The following is an 18,694-nucleotide window of genomic DNA, read 5'->3' on the forward strand; positions in this document are numbered from 1 at the left end:
CAAACATTCCCAAGATGAGAAAATTCTGACAGCTCCAATTTTATTTTATTTGGGTAGAAATAAAATTATATTTTTAAAAGTGTTTTTATAATATATGAAATGAATATATATAGAAAAATTTGTCTCAATTTATAAAAAAATATTTTGAAGCTACCGTACACACCTACCTCAATTTACCAGTTTCCGGTTAGTAACCTTTGAAAGGGCCAAAAACAAAAAAAAAGGATAATTTGTCACGGACGAGTCACGTTTCACGCTGAGGTTAGCTCATGCTCATCGAACGCGAGTTCAAGAGCGGCGGAGTGTGGACCCCCCTTTTACTGAGTCAGGAAACGCGCTTTCATTGGGCCCCGCACAATTCCTGGAGAAAGACCCACCATTTACTGTGAGCCCATAGAGGAAGCCGCGTTCTCTCCTCGTGCAAATTCATATTACCAGGCAAGGGATGGTATGGTAGCATCAGTAGTTGAGCTTTGCTTGAAGCCGAAGGAGCAACGAAAAGTAGATGGCCAGTGAGCTTCGTGGCCAAGAAGCATTCCACACGTAAGCAAACAAACTCAGTTAATGGTAAGAGATGCCTCCCACACACACACAGACAGAGTCACAAAAGGGGCATAACTCTTTGTAGTTTTACCAGTTCAATAATTTCGTCATTTACTGGCTTTAAGGCTGTCCTCTTTTGATTCTCTTCTGTTTCTTTAGCCGCATGTTTTTCGATTTGCATGCTCACAACCAGCGCCTCCGCATAGCCTTGCGCCTCTTGCAGTCTTGCTTAAGCTTCGGCGATGTCGCAGAAGAGACGCCCCGAAGATGGCAAGGCTAAATCAGAGAGCAGCAGTCCGGAGGATAAGCGCAGAAAGGTTCCCCCCTTTTCCAGGTAAGAGGCTTCTGTTTCTTTTCCTCCCATCGATTTTCTATTCAATCCGCCCCAACCTTTGTTCGTCGCTGTGATTTAAGAAGATTGGAATATTGTGTGAGAAAACGGATAATTTTTTTGTCGTTGTATCTGACTCGTTGGTTGTTCTTATGATGTGAATTCCTAAAAATGCGAAGTGCATGTATGCATTTAAACTTCGCTGGGTTCTATTAGGGGAATTAGCGATGAATGCTCCATAACCATTCTAAATTTGATTGCTATTAATTTGTCTGAGTGCCGAAAGCTTGATATATCATTGGGTTTGCTTATTTATCAGAATTTATATGGTGTTAATTGTGCTTCAACCTAGAAGCAAATTGCATTTGGATTAAATGTCGGGCAACCCACCTTCAGGGTATGCGGGTGAAATGAAGAAAATGGTACAAAATATATTATCGATGAATCTATGTATCACTTAAGGCTTATGATATTATGTTGAACTTCTCTCGAAATGAATGGAATTTGGCTGCGTGTGGGAAATTGATATCATATATGTATTCCTTACATGGTCGTTAATGAGAAATGATTGTCAAATTAACCTTCTATTTGATATAATTTAAGTTGGTGTTATTTAATGAGGAAAATATGAGTGGCATTATATAACATGTTTGATTAACTGAACTGTTCAATTTTGACTTTGTACTTTAATTAATTTCAATGTTGTTCAGTGTGGTGGAGGTGATGAAATTAAACAATGTCCGAAATTGGCTGGAGCCAACGCTAGAGCCCTTCCTTCGTCGAGTGGTATGGAACTCTCTTATTTCAGATATTTTCATTGTTCAATTTCTATAGTAGTTCTGGTATGGCATCCTTTTTTCAAAATTTATGCTGTTTTTGAATATATGGTGATGTTTACTTTTAGTTCACTCGGATAATTTATGGACGCAATTCATAAACCCTAGAATAATTGCATTCACCTTAGACAATTTAGGCATGGATTTGTGTCAACCATCATGCTTTGCATGCTGCAGATAACTTTTTGTGGCATCCATTCGATGTTGGCAATTGTTGTAGCCTGGTATAACTCATATGAGGTATCCTTCCACATTGTGGGTGTCTGCACACGGCCTTCCAACTAGCCCCTCTAATCATAAAAGCTGCATTTTTATCCTTTACCTGGTCATAGGTCTTTCTTTTGTGATTGGACTTCTGGCTTCACAGAATAGCTGGAAAAAGTGAAATTGAACCATTTCTAATTTCTTTGTATTTCAAGCCCCATGTTTTGTTTAGGTCTTTAGATGATTAGGCCTGAATGTTAAATTGGAGAAAAAAAAAAGGGTGAGATGTTCTACTTAAAATGGCCCCCCATTTATGATAAATGGAAGAAGTCAGACAAAAACCATATAAATTCTTCAAGAAAGAATCCTTTTTATTTTTTATTTCCTGGGCCAAGAAGAAAGAATATTTTTGAATGAATATGAATTTCCTGGTTTCCTGTGATACCAACTTGCTTAATGGATCCTGACTGAGACAGTGATGCAACCAATATATATATATATATATATATATATATATAATGAAGGAGATAAATGTTTTCATCCAAGTAAAGTTTACATGTTAGGTCAGATGAGTGAAATACTTATCGGGCTTTTGTTACGCATTTTATAATTTTTCTCTCTCGAATGGAATATATATTTTTTAATTAACATTAATTATTTTTGGAGAGGAAGATTTAATGTTTTCGAGCAACTTAATGAGACTTGTTTCACTTTGGATAAATGAACCAAAAGCTGTGACATTGTGTTCCTGTCAAATTTTGTGCTATGAGTATTGACTCAGGTAAAAGGTGGTTTTCCAGTTGGAATCCTATGTTGATAATTAATTCTTTTTCTGGTAGTAGCAAGTTTGGATTTTGATTTTGTGATGTATTAGTTCTGCTTTTACTGGATAGTTGACGTCAGATACCAATCTTAGACATGACATCTTTGCAGGTTAAGGAAGAAGTTGAATCAGCCCTAAACAGACATTTAACGAGCATGAAACAGTAAGAAACATTCCTCCGTCGATATTGAAATTTGCAGCGACAATGTACATGAAATGGATTAGAACAAAGAGGGGGGAAAAAAAAAGGAAACCCAATGATTTGAACGAGTTCTGCTTGACTCCTCTATTCTTTTCACTTTCCTTTTTCAGGGCATGTGAGGAGGTTCTAACTCCTGAATCCAGGAATTTGCAGCTGCAGTTTGAAAACAATATTTCTCCTCCGATCTTTACGGGGGCTCGAATTGAGGGGGAAGATGGCTCCAATTTAAGGATAAGTTTATTTGATTCGTTGACAGGACAGGTTGTTAGTTCAGGGCCTGAGTCTGCAGCTAAGGTGGAAATTGTAGTACTTGAGGGTGATTTTGAAGACAGAAGTGACATTTGGATGCCTGAAGAGTTTAAGAGCAACATCGTAAAAGAGAGAGATGGAAAAAAGCCTCTTCTTACGGGAGAAGTATTTTTGGATCTTAAAGATGGGATCGGTGCAGTGGGTGAAATTTCATTTACAGATAATTCAAGCTGGACAAGGAGCCGGAAGTTCAAGCTAGGAGCTAGAGTTGTAAATAACTTTGATGGATTTAGAATAAAAGAAGCAAAGACAGACTCATTTATTGTCAGGGATCACCGAGGGGAATGTAAGTACTTCAAATATACTTCTGTCTTTTTCCTTGGATGCAGAAAGATATATTATTTGCAAATGCTATCTGAGTTTACTTTTGAGTGCATTCCATCTTGAACCCCGCAGACATCTGAGAAGATGATGAAAAAGAGCAAATATCATGCATGAAAGAAATTTATTTGCACGAGTGACTTTTTGTGGTGCTAAAATGAGCTAGATTGGATATTCCATATTTTCAAGTTGTTTGCTGGTTCTGAACATTTGTTCTTTTCCCATATATGTTTTCGTTTAGTTGCAAATGATCAATCTTAGTTTAAGAGTATTTTTTTTCCCAAAAAAAAAAAAAGTACTCAGAATCCCTTTATCATAGTGGATATCATAGAAGGGTACTTATTTGAGCTTTTGAATTTGTTTATCAAAGCAAGAGAGGAATTGAAAATTACTTGTAATTATTTTTGGCTGCAGTGTACAAGAAACACCACCCTCCTAGTCTGTCTGATGAAGTCTGGAGATTAGAAAAGATTGGCAAGGACGGAGCTTTCCATAAGCGGCTGAGTCTGGAGAGGATCAATACTGTAGAAGATTTTCTCACACATCTCAACCTAGACCCAGCAAAGCTACGCAGTGTAAAGATAAATTAACTACCACCTTATTCCCCGTGTGTTTGCAATCACTACCTATTAATTAATCCCGAGCATATAGAGTTTTAATTGTCATATACTTCGAATTCTTCTGCGAGATTTTGCCATTCAAAGGAGTTTACAAAAAAGATCGTCTTACAGCTTAGTTTGTCCACTGGTTGGATCATTGAGCTTAAAATTATCTTCTCCACTGTGAAGTACACCTCTCTGGTTGGATGTGTGTGTGCGACTTATTTTTTATATCTATTCTTCTTTACGGCATGACTGAATTCTTTATATCAGACATTCAGTAAACAATTATAAAGTTCCGATAAAAAGGCACTTGTTATTTCTCGTACTGGTTATAAATAAAGTATTTATTTATCTTTGCTAAATTGAAAAAAAATCTTGGGCCTGTGCAGATACTGGGGACAGGAATGTCTACAAAAATGTGGGAAGCAACAGTGGAGCATGCTCGAACATGTGTGCTCGATACGCGGAGATTTTTGTACTTCCCTTCTCATTCTGAACCAAAAACTGGTGCGGTCTTTAATGCTGTTGGACAAGTGACGGGACTGCTCTCTGAAAGCCAGTATGTCCCTGTAGATAAGCTGTCTGAAACTGAAAAGGCACTCTTCTCTTATCTACTTTTTGTTTTGTTTTTGCGTCTCCTGCTCCATTCCTTTCCCCATTTTCAATCATCTTACTAAGCCTAATGTATGCTGTCAGGCTGATGCTCAAAGCTCAGTAAGTTCAGCAATTCAACAAAAGGAGGAATTTGACTCTTTCAATGATGAAGCCTCTCTAATGGAGGGGTGTACATCCTTAGACAATGTACCTTCCTCCTCATACTCACCCAGATCAGATGGATTTAGTGCCCACAAGCTTATGTCTTCTCCGAAGACTGATCGATTTGATTACTTCCAAGGGAGCGGCCCTACTCCGGATATTTTGTCATCTGTGTACCCTGTGGGAGCCAGTGGCTTTGATGAATACCTGTTGCCCATCAGCGACAGCATGAATTTTAGATATGACCAAACACTTGGTTTTCCAGTCCAAACCTCTAATCCTTTCATTGGTGAAACAGATACCATGTCTAATGTCTTCGATGACCAGGCTCATCATTTCTTTGATACTGATATTCGCCCTCCACGTATGGATAAGCAAGCAGAAGTAACGAGTGCTCAGAAGAGATGGAGAATGCTATTCAATGTCCTAAAATGGCTCCCATTGAGAAAAAAGAAGCCAGGATTGAGAAGCTGAACACTGCAGGAATGGATCTGTGTTCTAACATGAGCAAACTGGCTGTGTTCATGATTGCCGCCTCAAAAGGCAAATAACAAAAGGATGTAAATTGTTGAGAAAGTACAGATGTAAATACACATTCGATGACCTTGGCTGTCATATATCTTGCCCGAGGTCATTGAACTGCTTTCCTTTCATTGTACATGCTTAGTGTTATACAGTGAGGCGGTGGTTTCTGGTTGTTGAGGAGGTGCTTAGACTAGCGGAAGCTATCCTGGCGATTCAGTGGCTTCTATGCCGAATCATAATTTTGTAAGCAAGCTTCTACCAATAAGATCATTCACTCTGGACAACATACATCAGAGCTCGTGTGTTTCTTGGGACAAAGCCGTTTTTTTTCATTCATCATAGCTTATGCACATCAAATATATGCTTTTGGTGCCAGCATTCAGTTGTTAACAGAGCAAAGAAAACTGAATTTTTTTGGGTGAAAATAAAATTTATAATTTTATTCATGAGCAAAATGCCACAAGTAGGTGAGAGCACAACAGCTATATAAATAACAGCTAAAAGGAAAAGAGAGCAATTAATCAAGAAAAAGGCAAATAACGATGCAAAAATGACTCCTGATGACTTGATATGTACAGAGAACATGACTGATTCTTAAAGAGTAAGATAAAAATACTTGATTAATTTCTTATGGGCGTTTAATTCAAAACCTGAAAATATTTTCCTGACGTATGCACATAGGAAAACAACTGAACTCCACAATAGCATACTATACATGGACAACACCACCAAAAGTATTGAATTAAAAATCAATGAGACGTGCTGGAACACGACATACATTTCTTATCAGATCCGAACATTATATGAATATGTTTATTCTTCTAGAATATTAATGCTTAGTTATCCCGTTATAATACATAGAACAAAACATAATTTTTATATTCATATATTAAATAACTTGTAAAAATAAAAATTAGTAGATGATAATTACAAAAACATAATTCACAGTAGAAAGTAGAAACAAAGAAAAGAGAAGGATTCGTCAATCCATGCCTAATGACCTTTCTTCTTAAAATTCCTTGTCAAAACAGGAAATGCTGATATTGGCTCATCAATCCCCTCTATTTTCTTTGTTTGACTAATCAAACGACAAATGTTCCAGGAACCTTTTAGTATAAATAAAAGCGAAACCATCTCACGAAGCAAAAAAATGCAACAAAAGTGAAAGAGTGAGGGTGAGAAGATGCACACCCCAAAAGGCCATGTCATTGTTCTTCCCTACCCTGCTCAAGGGCACATCAACCCACTCCTTCAATTCGCAAAACGACTCGTCGCAAAAGGTCTCAGAGCCACTCTTGGCACCACCCCTTACACAATCAAGCACATAAACGCTCCCACAGTTTCCATTGAACCCATCTCAGATGGCTACGATGAAGGCGGCTTCAAGCAAGCTCCAAGCGTAGAAGCCTACTTAGAGTCCTATAAATCTGAAGGATCCAAAGCTTTAACTGAGCTTGTATCGAGGTTCAGAGACTCTTCTTCTCCTGTTCGTTGCATTGTATACGATTCTCTGCTTCCTTGGGCGCTTGATGTGGCTAGGCAGTTAGGGATCTATGGAGCAGCGTTCTTGACAAATTCAGCTTCTCTGTGTTCACTGTATTGGCGAATCAGAGAGGGCTGCCTCAGTTTGCCTTTGAACGATGAAGAGCTTCCAATCTCACTGCCTGGCCTTCCCAGTCTTGAACTCTCTGATTTGCCAAGTTTTATTGCGCGACCAGTTGATCACTCGGCTTATTTGGCCGCAATCATGGACGGGTTTCAGGCTCTGGAGCTCAATGACTGGGTTTTCTGCAACACCTTTCAGGAGCTGGAAAATGAGGTAACTTTAAGGTCTAATTAGTAATTTTAATCTTTCCATTGTGTCTGCGCGTGAAGCGACTCGCCAGGGCAGAGGGAGAGAGAGTATTGTTAGGAGTATTTTTTCAATTTTCCAGAGTATTACTAGTATAAAGGAAAATCTGGAATTATTTTTTGCCTTCAAGGGAGTAATACTAAATTATTATGAGTATTTTATTAAATTTTTAAAACCAAAACTTGATATTATTTATGTTGTTAGATTTTTTAAAAAAAATTACATATAAGTTTCAAGTAAAAAAAAAAAACATAAACAAGTTCTTGAAATTTCATTCAAGACTCGTACATCTCAAGCGTTTAATATTGGTAAATTAAACTCTCACATTTATGTTTCGAGATATTTGTTTATTAGGCGATTCAGGCAATTAGTTTGCTTTTTGTTCAAAAGCATGTCAAACTTAAAATTAATTAGATTGAAGGGCCCGATTACTTAATAGAACAGTAAAAGGAGTGTATTGTCGCATTTCATATGTAAAGATCCTTTTATAATTTACTACTTCGAATCCTTAATATAAAAGCTGGTTGACTAATTTAAGTAAATTAAAAAAAGTAATTAAATTAGTTATTTATAATAAATAGATATTTTCTTAAAATATCCGTACCAATCAAATGTATTGGTTAGAACTATCATTATTACAAGAATTACTTTGAGAAAAAAATAAATAAATATGAGAGAAAATGAATTAGAGTCTTATATTTAAGACCAAAATAAAAATCAAACAAGTTCTTATATTAAGGACTAAAATTAGTATTAGCTAGATAAAACTTGATTTGTCATCTCGCATATTGCACCGAATATTAGAACTTATAAATTGAGAGAGAGAGAGAGAGATGAATTTTTCCCCGGAGCATAACTAATGTCATTAGTTGGAGTGGTGCCTATGCACTTGCATGATATCTCGTCTAAATTGAGTTGCACCATAATTTATAAACAGTATTTAAAAAAAATATTTTTCGTATTTTATATTGACTATTAATCACGTCCTTGACTATCTATGTGCAGTTTTATATATATATATATATATATATATATATATATCGTCAGAATGTGCAATTATATATTTAGAACTGTTACTGAAGTGACTGAGACTGTACACGGGACTTGCTTTTCTTCCTTGCATACATCTTAAACTGCACATGTTCGTGGAAGCAAGTACTGCTTAGTCTCTAGGTTAATTGTATAAAACTGCAACAAGCTAAAAGCCCCTAGATTATTTGAAACAGATACTGATTGGCAGATAAGCACAAAATAAAGCCAAAATTTTCTTGACAGTTGCCACACATGATTTAGACAAGTTCAGAGCTTAAAAACGAGTTTTTAACCTTTAGTCTGCTCATTCATAAGTGACTTGTTTGTATTGTCGTTGATAGCTAGTGAAGTCATTGGAAGGCCAGTGGCCACTTGTAACGGTTGGTCCAATGATTCCATCAGCCTGCCTTGGCCAACCATCAGACGGCGACACAGCTTACGGCGCTAGTTTCTGGGAACCAAGCAGCCATATCTACTTGAAGTGGCTGCACACGAGACCACCAAAATCAGTAGTATTTGTGTCATTTGGAAGCATGGGAACTACTTCAGTCAAACAGGCCCAAGAAATTGCCAAGGGCTTGAAGGCCAGCAAGAAGCACTTCTTATGGGTTCTGAAAGAGTCTGACGACAAATTACCACAAGATCTGCTAAACGATGAAGGATTGGTGGTGACTTGGTGCAACCAAGTGGAAGTGTTGGCCCACCCAGCTGTGGGTTGCTTTGTAACTCATTGTGGTTGGAACTCCTTGTTAGAAGCATTAAGCATGGGAGTGCCAATTGTGGGTGTGGCTCATTGGAGTGATCAGCCTACAAATGCTAAGCTTGCAGAAGAGTTATGGGGAGTGGGTTTAAGAGCAAATAAGGATACAGATGGGATTTTAAGAGGGGAAGTGCTGGATAGATGCATAAGAGATGTTATGGATGGAGAAAAAAGTGAAGATATCAGAAGGAATGCTTCTAAATGGCGCGAAAGTGCCGCCAGAGCTGCAGCTCCAGGTGGGAGTTCAGACAATAACATCAGCAAGTTTACAAGAGTCTTAATGGGATGAGAGGGACTATATCTGATATCTGTTAGTATACCAAATGGATCTATATAGACAAGCACACGCATGAGTGCTCCTTTCTGTTTGTTTGTGTATGCACATGCCAATGGAACCTTTTACTTACCCTCTTCTGTCTCAGTTGGAGCAAGTACTGGTCATTGGGAATTCAGAGATCTAATAAAATATTAAAAAATCTTCTTAAATTTATGAAAATTATAGGAAGAAAGAAAAATAAATGACTTACATACAAGTGATAATGAGTAAGGACGCATATATTCAAGATCTTACAATTCATCCAATAAAAGTAAGGGCAACCAAAAGTAATCCCCACGCTCAGTAGGGAAATATACGCACACAGCATGGATAGGGGAACTTTCTGTGTTTGTGTATTTACGTGCAAATGGAACTATTCTACATATCCTTCCCTGATGATACACATGCCCCAAGTGATATCTATATACATTCCCAGTTCTTATTTCAGCTCACGGCAGCAAAATTTATAAATGGAAAAAAGAAAAAAGAAAAAAAGAGTTACCTAATACATGTACTGAAATAGACATGAATTACGGCTAACATGGAGAAGAGCTGTGACACGTATCTATGTTGGCTTGTTTTTCAAACCAAGCTCATATAAATGCAAACTTTACTAGTTGTGAATAAAATGACCACAACCATCAGCTATCATGGAAATTCACTTCTTGCAAGTGTTGCTGTCTTTGCATACTTCACCCTGTAAAGAACAGGGAAAACTAAATGCATATCAGCGCCAAACAGATCTCAAATCAAGCATATTAAAGTGAGAGAAGTGTGTGCTAAAAGAGCTAATTAACAATTAGGATCCAAAACAAACCCTTGAATGGAATCAGATTATCTAAGACGTCTTAACGTTATGCACATTGATTTGTGACATATCTTAGCAGTCTTTATTCAGATTGCCCGGGTATCTACTGTATGAAGCATCACCTTTGGTATCAGACAGTAGGGTTAGTTATAGAAATGAGACTTCGTAGTTCTACATCTATCTACGCATTATTTAAAATTTTGTTCATTTTAGGGCATTTTGCTGAGCTCAAACAATCACATCTCTTTAAAGCTACAATAGAGTGGGAAGTCCTACGTTTTAAACAAACAAATAGTCTTCAAAATTTTAATCAAAACATTACAAACTGTTTCACTGTTTCCAACTAAAAATAAAAAAGTTTCATTCTTAGCTGCTCCATGAATGCATGAGTTGAAACAATTTTAGTCCCGAGATAACTCCAGAATCTTAGAAGATTTTCTATCATCATTTTTTTTCATTTTAACCCCAAAAAGTGCTTTTGAAAAGTACTTTTTCGCAAATTGAGGCAAACTCTTCCACGTACTTACTTTGTATACCATAAAAGCACTTTTAAAACTAAGGTTTTGTTTCTACTCAGACACTCCAATCTTTTTCCCATACTTCTGCCCTGTTTTATCCAGCAGATTTGTTCTATAATAACAAATATAATAACTTTTGCATTTGCACTGTACCTACCTTAGTTTTTCGAGTTTTTAATATTTCTTCCATAGGTGGTCGGCCTGAAATTAAAGCAAAAAAAGATATGAATATATCAATTTGACAATCTGAGCATTAGTATATTGGTGAGCATCACAACAGAGGCCAGTCTTGATTCAATCATGTAGAAGTGAAAAATGCAACAAAAATTTGCATAATGCGTGCCAACTCGTGGATGCATATCTGTTGATCATGTGAGAGAAGACAGCCTATCAATACAATCCGGGCTAGTAGACTTTATGCTTCTCTAATATGAATATCACTACATCAGGCTAATTCAGCACAACTAAAGCAGGAAAGCTTTTACTCTTGGCAACAGAACTATGACAGAATAATTATCAGAAAACTTTGGCAGAAATTGTTCATGTAAAGTGTTCTTTGCTGTTACCTGTAATTTGAAGACGGTATTTAGCCCACACACCATATACTGCATCAGCAATTGTAGCAATCTGTCGAAGGAATTTTCTTACGTCAATAAACATGATGTATAAATAAAGAAACCATATTCACTGCAGTAAAGCAAGAGTGGGGGTGTGCCAAAGTTCAAAAGTGAGCCGAGGCATTTCAAAAGGATGGTAGGATGACTTACTGGTTCATATTTTGTAATGGCATAAACCCAACCAAGACCAACTTGTTCATATAATCTCCTAAATGCCTGCAATATATCTCACTGGCATGATATTCATGCACATACAAACACACATTTACATTTAATAATATATAAACTTTAAATAAGACCATAATACAAATATTCCTCCGAAGATTCAACATTATATTAAAGGCCTTAACAGCAACCCTTTTTGGGCATGTCAACGTCAGATTTTATATGACGATGTGTAGGACGCACTGCGTTGGCTTAAACTGAATATGCGAGTAGTATGCCTAAGAATGAAGCTCTAATCTGTGAATTTTTAGTAGTCCATAAAGATTTTCTCAGCTCAACTCCACACATTGTACAACCACTTCAAAGCACTCATATTTAGATCATGAAATCATGGAGCGAGGTTACTCACAGATGTCACAGAAGCACAAGAATTATCCCATATTTGAAACTAAGGACGACCAGGAAAGAAGCCATACCTCAACATCTGTGACCACAGTTCCATCGGAGAGAATAGCATGAATTCTTCCCATAACCTGAAAGAGAAATAACCACATTGTCATAGCATCTCTCCAGATCAAAGAAATGCCAGTAATCTTGCCTGCTAAATATTAAACGCGCATTGCCGGCGAGAACATTTCCTCACAAGGTAAACATCTTCGAATAACCAATTAACCACATCATATAAATTTTGTAAAACAAAAAGAAAAAGATAGAGCAATTATGTCTAAAGAGAAAAAGATCTGACAGACTTCATTTTGAGAAAAGTGGGGCTATATGGAGTTTCGAGGTCACGATATATACAATCGAAAAGTAGTTGTCATAACCCTCCAAATGAACCGTAAAAGTTCACCCAAAAAAAGAAAGAAAGAAAGAACAGTGAAGAGAGGAACTTCATGATTTACACCATTCTTATTGGAGACACAATAAGCGGTTATGCTTACAAGGAAATTTGCATTTAACAGGGAAAACATAGAGAGTGCAAACTCACAGTTTCGTAGTCGAGGCCTTGATTCTCCTGCGGAGAGTAGTCATCTGAGCTTATATCGACAAATTCGATTGTACGGTAGTTCTTATTCCTCTCTCTTAGCATATTGACCTGACACAATTAACAAACTACAATTTAGGCTTAAACTACATTTTCATCAGAGAATCAGAGCAAAAATCTTAAAGAATGTCACTTTTTGGCCAACAATAAAACACCCAAAACACCTATGTCCACATTGTTTGCGCCAAAGTAAAAGTATTGCGCGTAAGCACTAGTAATATAAGGCACACCTCGCGCATGCAAAGTGGACAATCTCCATCATAAAGCATTTTAATCTTCCAGTCTCTGGGTGATTGTTCTTCGTTTTCTTTCTTGGAGACTTCGATCTCCGCAGCTGCCTGACTAATTGCCCGAATTTGACATTGAAATCCTGGACGATGAAAGAACAATCAGGACTTGAGTTCAACTAGATATAAGGAAGTAATCTCAGGGAAACCCCATTCATATATCCAGGAAAAAAATGCAGGCCACAAAGAAAATTTCATCTCGTTTGCTCAAAACCTAAGAAGATAACATATGGAAAGGGGACAGGGGATTCACCGGGTCGACAAATAGGAACGGTTGGAAGGGTATTGGGGTGATATGAAGGAGGATTATGGGGTTTGAGCGTAAAATGGTGAGGGATTGAGAGGAAAATTGGGGTTCTTCGTCTTGCAAAGAATGAAGAGGAGACAGAAGCAATGGAAGCACCGGCTGCTCCTCTCAATGCCATTGCTGATGCTGAGAATTCCCGTTGAATGGGAATATGGGAAATATCAGCTCCATGAACACTGCTCTGCCTTAAATATTAACGGTATTACGTGGTTGAAATGCATGCCACACGATACTCTGAATAATTTCGAGTGGTTCAAATCCGATTAATCCATACACTTATGTGGTGGGAATTCTCTGTCGGATCTTTAACGTGCACACCAAACTATTTAAGCTACGTAATCTTTTTAGTGTTACAATATGTTTTAAATTTGTTATAATTTATTATATTATAACTTTTTTAGATTTTACACCGCATCCAGATTATAGGATAAATAAATACACTTTTGCGACATTCCAGAAATTAGGTTATAAAACACTAATTATTGTAATTATAATTTTTTTATTTGTTATGCATATGTATCCTTATAAGAAAAAATTATATTTGAGATATTATCAGATACTTTAAAAACACTAATTATTGTAATTATAAATTTTTAATTTTTTTTGTTATACATATGTAGCCTTATAAGGACAAATTCTACTTGAGATACTGTCATGACACTAAATATGAATTTAAACTTTAACATGCTACATTATAAGGACTATCACTCTTTTATATTTTAGCATCCATCTTAATTTTATCACACTCAAACAAAATTCCACAGACAAAAATAGTTTGGGCTCATTTGCTTCCATTTCATAGGGTCCCTGAAATGGGAATAGTCTTGATTCAAACATAATCAAATTTTAGTTGGCTTATTGACCAAGCAAACATTATTCGTAAAGAAAATACACGAGGCATGAAGTTTAGGAAAGTTGGACATAGATCTTACTATATTTATCTCCAGTCAAATCAACATAAGTAAATGATAAATTTTAAAAATAGTTTTCAAGTATCAATTTTAAGAATTGAAAAACTAATTAACTAATTTAAGTAGATTAAAAATATTAATTAAATTAATTACTATGATATTTTTTAATTCTAAAACATTCTAAGGATGGTAGTGGCAACTAGTCGGGCCTGCCTGAGTGTTTATTATGGGTCCTATATATTGTCGATATATTATAAATGAAAAGCACACATTTCATTGTTATGATCCAACAGTGAATTTGTTTTCAAAAAAAGAAATCGAACAATGAGCGTAGGCCCTGCGAGATTCGATGCTTGGTTTGTCTTTGTGACGAGAAGCTAACCCTTCAGAAATTTGGATGACAGTGACACTGACAAACCACCATAATAGTACTCGGGGGTTTAATTTTATAAAGAAAGAAAAAATTAATCCCGGATTCCCGGTTGTAAACAAGAAAACATCCATACCCCGTCCGTCGAGCTTCGTGTGGGGTTCCGCTGTGTCAGGGTTCTGTGATCCATTTGTATTATTCACTTGACTAAGGTCACAGCGAAAAGCCAAAATGGCGTTCTTGTTGAGCAAAACAAGCATTGCTTCCCATTTCCGATCTCACTCCCAGGTATTTTGGTATCTTCTCCGCTGATCGGTTGCGATTGTTTCAATCATTACTAAAACTAATTTTTCCATGTCAAATTAGATTCGTTCTCTGGATTTTTAAACTTTCTTTTTAATGAAATCCCAAAAATTGCAGAAGAGGGAGGATTTTCTTTCTATCGCGCGCCGTGAATTCCACATCGAACCCGGGCCTCGTGAAAAAGCTGTAAGGCGTAGACTTCTCTTGCCTCTTCTATTCAATTCCTTACTTGTTGCCTCTAGATTACTTGTCATCGTTTGCCTGTTTATGACCTGTATTAAATGCTAGCTGGGTGCTTAACACCCAATTAGTTTTGTTTTCTTCACCTTTTTCGCTAGTAGTTGATCAGTGAAAATGGGTTTGACGAATCATGTCAACGTAGTGTTGTGATTGATTTTTGGGATTTCTGTCTAGCCCAGTCGCTCAAATGAGTTTCTTACTTGGTTTGTAGGATGGGCTTATAATTACTATTCGTTGCGAAGCTGAATGGAGCTTAGAAGACTAATTTACATAAACTTTGCCACTCCTTACAATTTAGAGCATAAACAATCATTGAGTTTCCATTGCATGAACTTCTGAGCATTGTAGAACCTTAATAATGTTGCATAATTTTCCTGAGCAAAGTAGTTGATCTCATATACCACTGAATATGCTTTGACGAGTTCTGTTCTTTGCATGATTGGGTCACTTTGTTAGCGTAATTTTTGTGATTCCTTTGGATTCACTTTTGCGCTCAATTTTGTAACATTGATCATTTTGCAGCTCTTGGCAGAGGATCCATCTCTGAAGCCATTCAAATCGTATAAGAAGAGTGTGTCGCGAATCAAGAGAATTGGGGATGTTCTAACAGTAGTTGTTGTTGCAGGTATGCCGTTTTCTATTCCTTATTCTAGGGGAGGGCGAAGCATGCGCTGATTCTGTTTAACTCTGATAGGGTTATCTAGTTCTCATCGTTTAGAAATAGCAACAATATGAATAAAACCAATATCATGCATGGACTAATAGGGGATAAAAGAAATAGACATTCTTTATTTTTCTGATATCTTTGACAAGTGGATATTTCCTAAATATACCATTCTAGGAGAATAGTGTCCTCTGGATTCTTGGGGCACTTGAGAGGTTACTAATGTACCATTTTCAGAAGGCTAGTCTTTTATTGAGTCAATAGGTTATGTCTCATTGAGTGCATTGTGTGCGCGTATGCAAGTTTTTCTACATTCATTATTCCTAGACTACTCTTTGTAACTATGCCCAGTCTTCAATATAAGATTTAGGTAACTAATTTGTGAACATTGAGAAAATTAGTTAAGTTAGTTATTTGTAACATATATTATTTTTCTTAGAATATTCTTTCTAATCATGTGCATTGTAACTACCCTTGATAGAAATCCCCTTAATATGTGCAATCAATAGGGATTTTTAGGGAAAAATTATCAATTTGAAAAACAAAGTGGATTAAATTCTTATATTTGGAACCAAAATAAATCCTCGGAGGTGGTGGTATCTTTAGCATTGAACAATGTGCTTATGGGTGTAATTCCAGTTTGCTGTTAAAAGTTGAGAGCTGGAGCTCCTTTCAGTTGGAAGGTCTGTTCCGGCTATAGGAAATGCAACGGTATTCCATCCATTTAATGATCTCCATCTAACACGGGTATTATTGGAAGCAATTATACCTTGAAATTTGGGACAGGACATATATTTAGGGACAAAATGAAAATCCAATTCAGGACACGTAAATCGGGACAGAGAAAGTATCATTCTATTCCATACCTGCCCATGGTATAAATTGTTCATGTTTAATGCAGTAACTCTTTTATATCATCAAACTTTGAGGGGGAGGATCTGTATTTAGATCGGATATGGATAGAGATAACCATCATTTTGTTTCAAAGAATCGATCCTTAACTTTTAATGTCGCCTGTGCGTTTTTCCAATATGATTTTGTGCTTTTCGTATGTTTCTGCAGGATGCTGTTATGAGATATATGTCAAAGCAGTAATGAGAGAAGAAGCTCGGAAGCAGGCAAGGGACCGCAGTGCATGATGAAGGGAATATTGTGTTGTTATGTTGTTACATTTGTCTAATTTCTGGCAACAACGTGGACCTGTGACGACTAGCCGTGTGTTGAAACTTAGAATAAGCCGAAAAGCATTTCAATCCAAAATGCCTTGCACCTCAATGGTTTTATGCCATTCTGGGTAGTTGTACCATCACCATAAAAAAATAGACTTTAGGCGACAATTTTTGGCGGCGACAAAAAAAATTACTGTAGAAAGTAGGTTTTTAGCGGTGACAATAAAAAGTCATTGTTGAAAGTCTACTTTTTGCGGTTTTTTTTTTTTTTACTACTGAAAGGTATACTTTCAGTGGCGACTTGTGTCGCTGCTGAAGGTCTGACTTTCAGCAATGACTTTTTTGTCGTTACTAAAAGTCTACTTTTTGTGGTTTTTTTTTTCATAGCTGAAAGGTATACTTTCAATGCTGACTTTTTAGTGTCGCTACTGAAAGTAGACTTTTAGCGGCCACTATTAGTGTCGCCGCTGAAGGTCCAACTTTTAACGGTGATTTTTTTCTTGTAACTGAAAGTCTACTTTTTGCGGTTTTTTTACTGCTGAAAGATATACTTTCAGCGACGACTATTAGTGTCACCGCTAAAAGTATAATCTAATAATATATATTTTATTTTACAATAATAATAAACAAATTCAATCCAGCTGAGCGGCAAGACGATTGGACACGAAAAGAGGTGGTCAAAAGGTCGAACCCTTAAGAAGACACGTTTAAGGTGAAAAAATTTGGGTGGTGACGTGGTAGGAAGGAGTGACGTGGCATGAGAGTGGTGATATGGCAACGATGTAGAGGCGGCCGACGATGACATGGAGGTGGCTAATAGTGATGTGGCATCTGATCGGTGATGATGTAGCGACCGACAGTGATGAGGTGGAGGTGGCTAGTGATGACGTGGCGTCGACAGTGATGACGTGGCGTCAGTAAAACCAATTTTTCTTATGCATCACTTTCAGCGATGACAAGTCACCGCTAAAAGTCACTTTTGGCGGCGACAGATTGTCACCGCTGAAAGTTCTTTCAACGGCAACAATAAGGTTGCCGTCAAAACTAGCTTTCAGTTGTTACTAAAATTTCTAAAAATTGCTGCTGAAAGTGTTTTTCAGTGACGATTTTTTTTGTCGTTGCCGAAAGTTTCAACCACGGTCGCTACGGTAATGACTTTTCAACGGCGATTTTTATACGTTCAGCGATGACTTTTTGTCGCCGCTGGAAGTCAATTTTTTTATAGTGCATCTAATGTGAGGAAGCATTTGAGAGATGGAACTTGGATGAATTTGTGACTATATGTGGTGATGGGCATTTCTATGAAATGACAGCGACATCTGCCCTCTTGGGGTGAAAATAAGAATCCCCCTCTTCAAAATTTTCGTCTATTTATCATATTTTCTTTATATTTTCTTCATGAATATATGTTATCAAAATTTTAGCGGTGATAATTAAATTTTAAACTAAAATATTTTGTATATATGCTTTTTGCCAAAAAAGTCTGCTTTGGAATTAATTATTAATTTATAATGGATTAAGCTTATTTTGAAAAATATTAATGGTGAACTACGTTTTGATAAAAAGAAGCATTATTAGTAGTAGGTCACCTTAATTTTCTCAATTATTGCTTCCACAGTGATATTAATAAATCATGAATGTTTTGAATAAGATGACCAGCATGAAATAAAAGATTGGAAAGTGCAAGATTTTATCACTTTTATCCAAATATGTCCGGGTGAATCAGGTCCTTTCGGTTCGGGGAAAAAATGAAGACGATGGCCCTTACTCCCCGATGTATTGTAATACTCCGTAAGAAAAAGTTTAGACTAAAGATGCTCCTACGATTTTAATATCAAGCCTACATTGTATTGTAATTTTTATCATAAATTAAGTTTA

The 18,694-nt window shown here is 36.7% G+C and overlaps 4 protein-coding genes across 9 annotated transcripts; 3 read left to right on the top strand and 1 right to left on the bottom strand.

Moving 5' to 3' along the window:
• Positions 1 to 422: 422 nt before the first annotated feature.
• Positions 423 to 5,842, top strand: LOC114737905 (calmodulin-binding protein 60 A). The gene is made up of 8 exons (XM_028925905.1): positions 423 to 567; positions 750 to 877; positions 1,585 to 1,660; positions 2,848 to 2,900; positions 3,050 to 3,534; positions 3,984 to 4,144; positions 4,561 to 4,767; positions 4,868 to 5,842. Exons 2-8 carry the CDS (start codon positions 786 to 788, stop codon positions 5,399 to 5,401), a joined length of 1,608 nt encoding a protein of 535 aa, XP_028781738.1. The 5' UTR covers positions 423 to 567; positions 750 to 785; the 3' UTR covers positions 5,402 to 5,842.
• Positions 5,843 to 6,241: 399 nt separating this feature from the next.
• On the top strand, positions 6,242 to 9,548 carry LOC114737903 (UDP-glycosyltransferase 74B1-like). Its single transcript, XM_028925903.1, has 2 exons — positions 6,242 to 7,271; positions 8,678 to 9,548. The coding sequence occupies exons 1-2, from the start codon at positions 6,636 to 6,638 to the stop codon at positions 9,383 to 9,385; spliced, it is 1,344 nt and encodes a 447-aa protein (XP_028781736.1). The 5' UTR covers positions 6,242 to 6,635; the 3' UTR covers positions 9,386 to 9,548.
• Positions 9,549 to 9,605: 57 nt separating this feature from the next.
• LOC114737889 (uncharacterized protein At5g50100, chloroplastic) lies at positions 9,606 to 13,326 on the bottom strand. Of its 5 annotated transcripts, none has more exons than XM_028925879.1 (8): positions 13,106 to 13,326; positions 12,796 to 12,935; positions 12,509 to 12,616; positions 11,997 to 12,053; positions 11,506 to 11,571; positions 11,305 to 11,343; positions 10,896 to 10,939; positions 9,606 to 10,109 (listed from the first exon to the last, which is right to left on the bottom strand). In XM_028925879.1, the coding sequence occupies exons 1-7, from the start codon at positions 13,275 to 13,277 to the stop codon at positions 10,913 to 10,915; spliced, it is 609 nt and encodes a 202-aa protein (XP_028781712.1). In that variant the 5' UTR covers positions 13,278 to 13,326; the 3' UTR covers positions 9,606 to 10,109; positions 10,896 to 10,912. The 5 variants fall into 5 exon arrangements, with proteins under 5 accessions (XP_028781712.1, XP_028781708.1, XP_028781710.1 ...); XM_028925875.1 differs by having other exon boundaries at positions 11,305 to 11,365; positions 13,106 to 13,325; XM_028925877.1 differs by lacking the exon at positions 11,506 to 11,571 and having other exon boundaries at positions 11,305 to 11,365.
• Positions 13,327 to 14,560: 1,234 nt separating this feature from the next.
• On the top strand, positions 14,561 to 16,953 carry LOC114737906 (succinate dehydrogenase subunit 7B, mitochondrial-like). 2 transcript variants are annotated; one of them, XM_028925906.1, is made up of 4 exons: positions 14,561 to 14,728; positions 14,858 to 14,929; positions 15,506 to 15,608; positions 16,710 to 16,953. In XM_028925906.1, exons 1-4 carry the CDS (start codon positions 14,672 to 14,674, stop codon positions 16,784 to 16,786), a joined length of 309 nt encoding a protein of 102 aa, XP_028781739.1. In that variant the 5' UTR covers positions 14,561 to 14,671; the 3' UTR covers positions 16,787 to 16,953. The 2 variants fall into 2 exon arrangements, with proteins under 2 accessions (XP_028781739.1, XP_028781740.1); XM_028925907.1 differs by having other exon boundaries at positions 14,562 to 14,728; positions 14,861 to 14,929.
• Positions 16,954 to 18,694: the final 1,741 nt, after the last annotated feature.

The sequence above is a fragment of the Neltuma alba genome, unplaced genomic scaffold (assembly GCF_004799145.2).
Source record: "Neltuma alba isolate B1F8T4 unplaced genomic scaffold, ASM479914v2 tig00013509_pilon, whole genome shotgun sequence".
NCBI lineage: Eukaryota > Viridiplantae > Streptophyta > Magnoliopsida > Fabales > Fabaceae > Neltuma > Neltuma alba.

Coding starts and splice junctions, on each gene's coding strand:
- LOC114737905 (XM_028925905.1), top strand. CDS start 786: ATGTCGCAGAAGAGACGCCCCGAAGATGGCAAGGCTAAATCAGAGAGC. Junction 3,535..3,983: donor CAGGGATCACCGAGGGGAAT/GTAAGTACTTCA, acceptor TTTTGGCTGCAG/TGTACAAGAAACACCACCCT. Junction 4,145..4,560: donor ACCCAGCAAAGCTACGCAGT/GTAAAGATAAAT, acceptor GGGCCTGTGCAG/ATACTGGGGACAGGAATGTC.
- LOC114737903 (XM_028925903.1), top strand. CDS start 6,636: ATGCACACCCCAAAAGGCCATGTCATTGTTCTTCCCTACCCTGCTCAA. Junction 7,272..8,677: donor TTCAGGAGCTGGAAAATGAG/GTAACTTTAAGG, acceptor TGTCGTTGATAG/CTAGTGAAGTCATTGGAAGG.
- LOC114737889 (XM_028925875.1), bottom strand. CDS start 13,277: ATGGCATTGAGAGGAGCAGCCGGTGCTTCCATTGCTTCTGTCTCCTCT. Junction 12,054..12,508: donor AAGGCCTCGACTACGAAACT/GTGAGTTTGCAC, acceptor TTTCTCTTTCAG/GTTATGGGAAGAATTCATGC. Junction 10,110..10,895: donor TAAAAACTCGAAAAACTAAG/GTAGGTACAGTG, acceptor TGTTCTTTACAG/GGTGAAGTATGCAAAGACAG.
- LOC114737906 (XM_028925906.1), top strand. CDS start 14,672: ATGGCGTTCTTGTTGAGCAAAACAAGCATTGCTTCCCATTTCCGATCT. Junction 14,930..15,505: donor CCGGGCCTCGTGAAAAAGCT/GTAAGGCGTAGA, acceptor ATCATTTTGCAG/CTCTTGGCAGAGGATCCATC. Junction 15,609..16,709: donor AACAGTAGTTGTTGTTGCAG/GTATGCCGTTTT, acceptor ATGTTTCTGCAG/GATGCTGTTATGAGATATAT.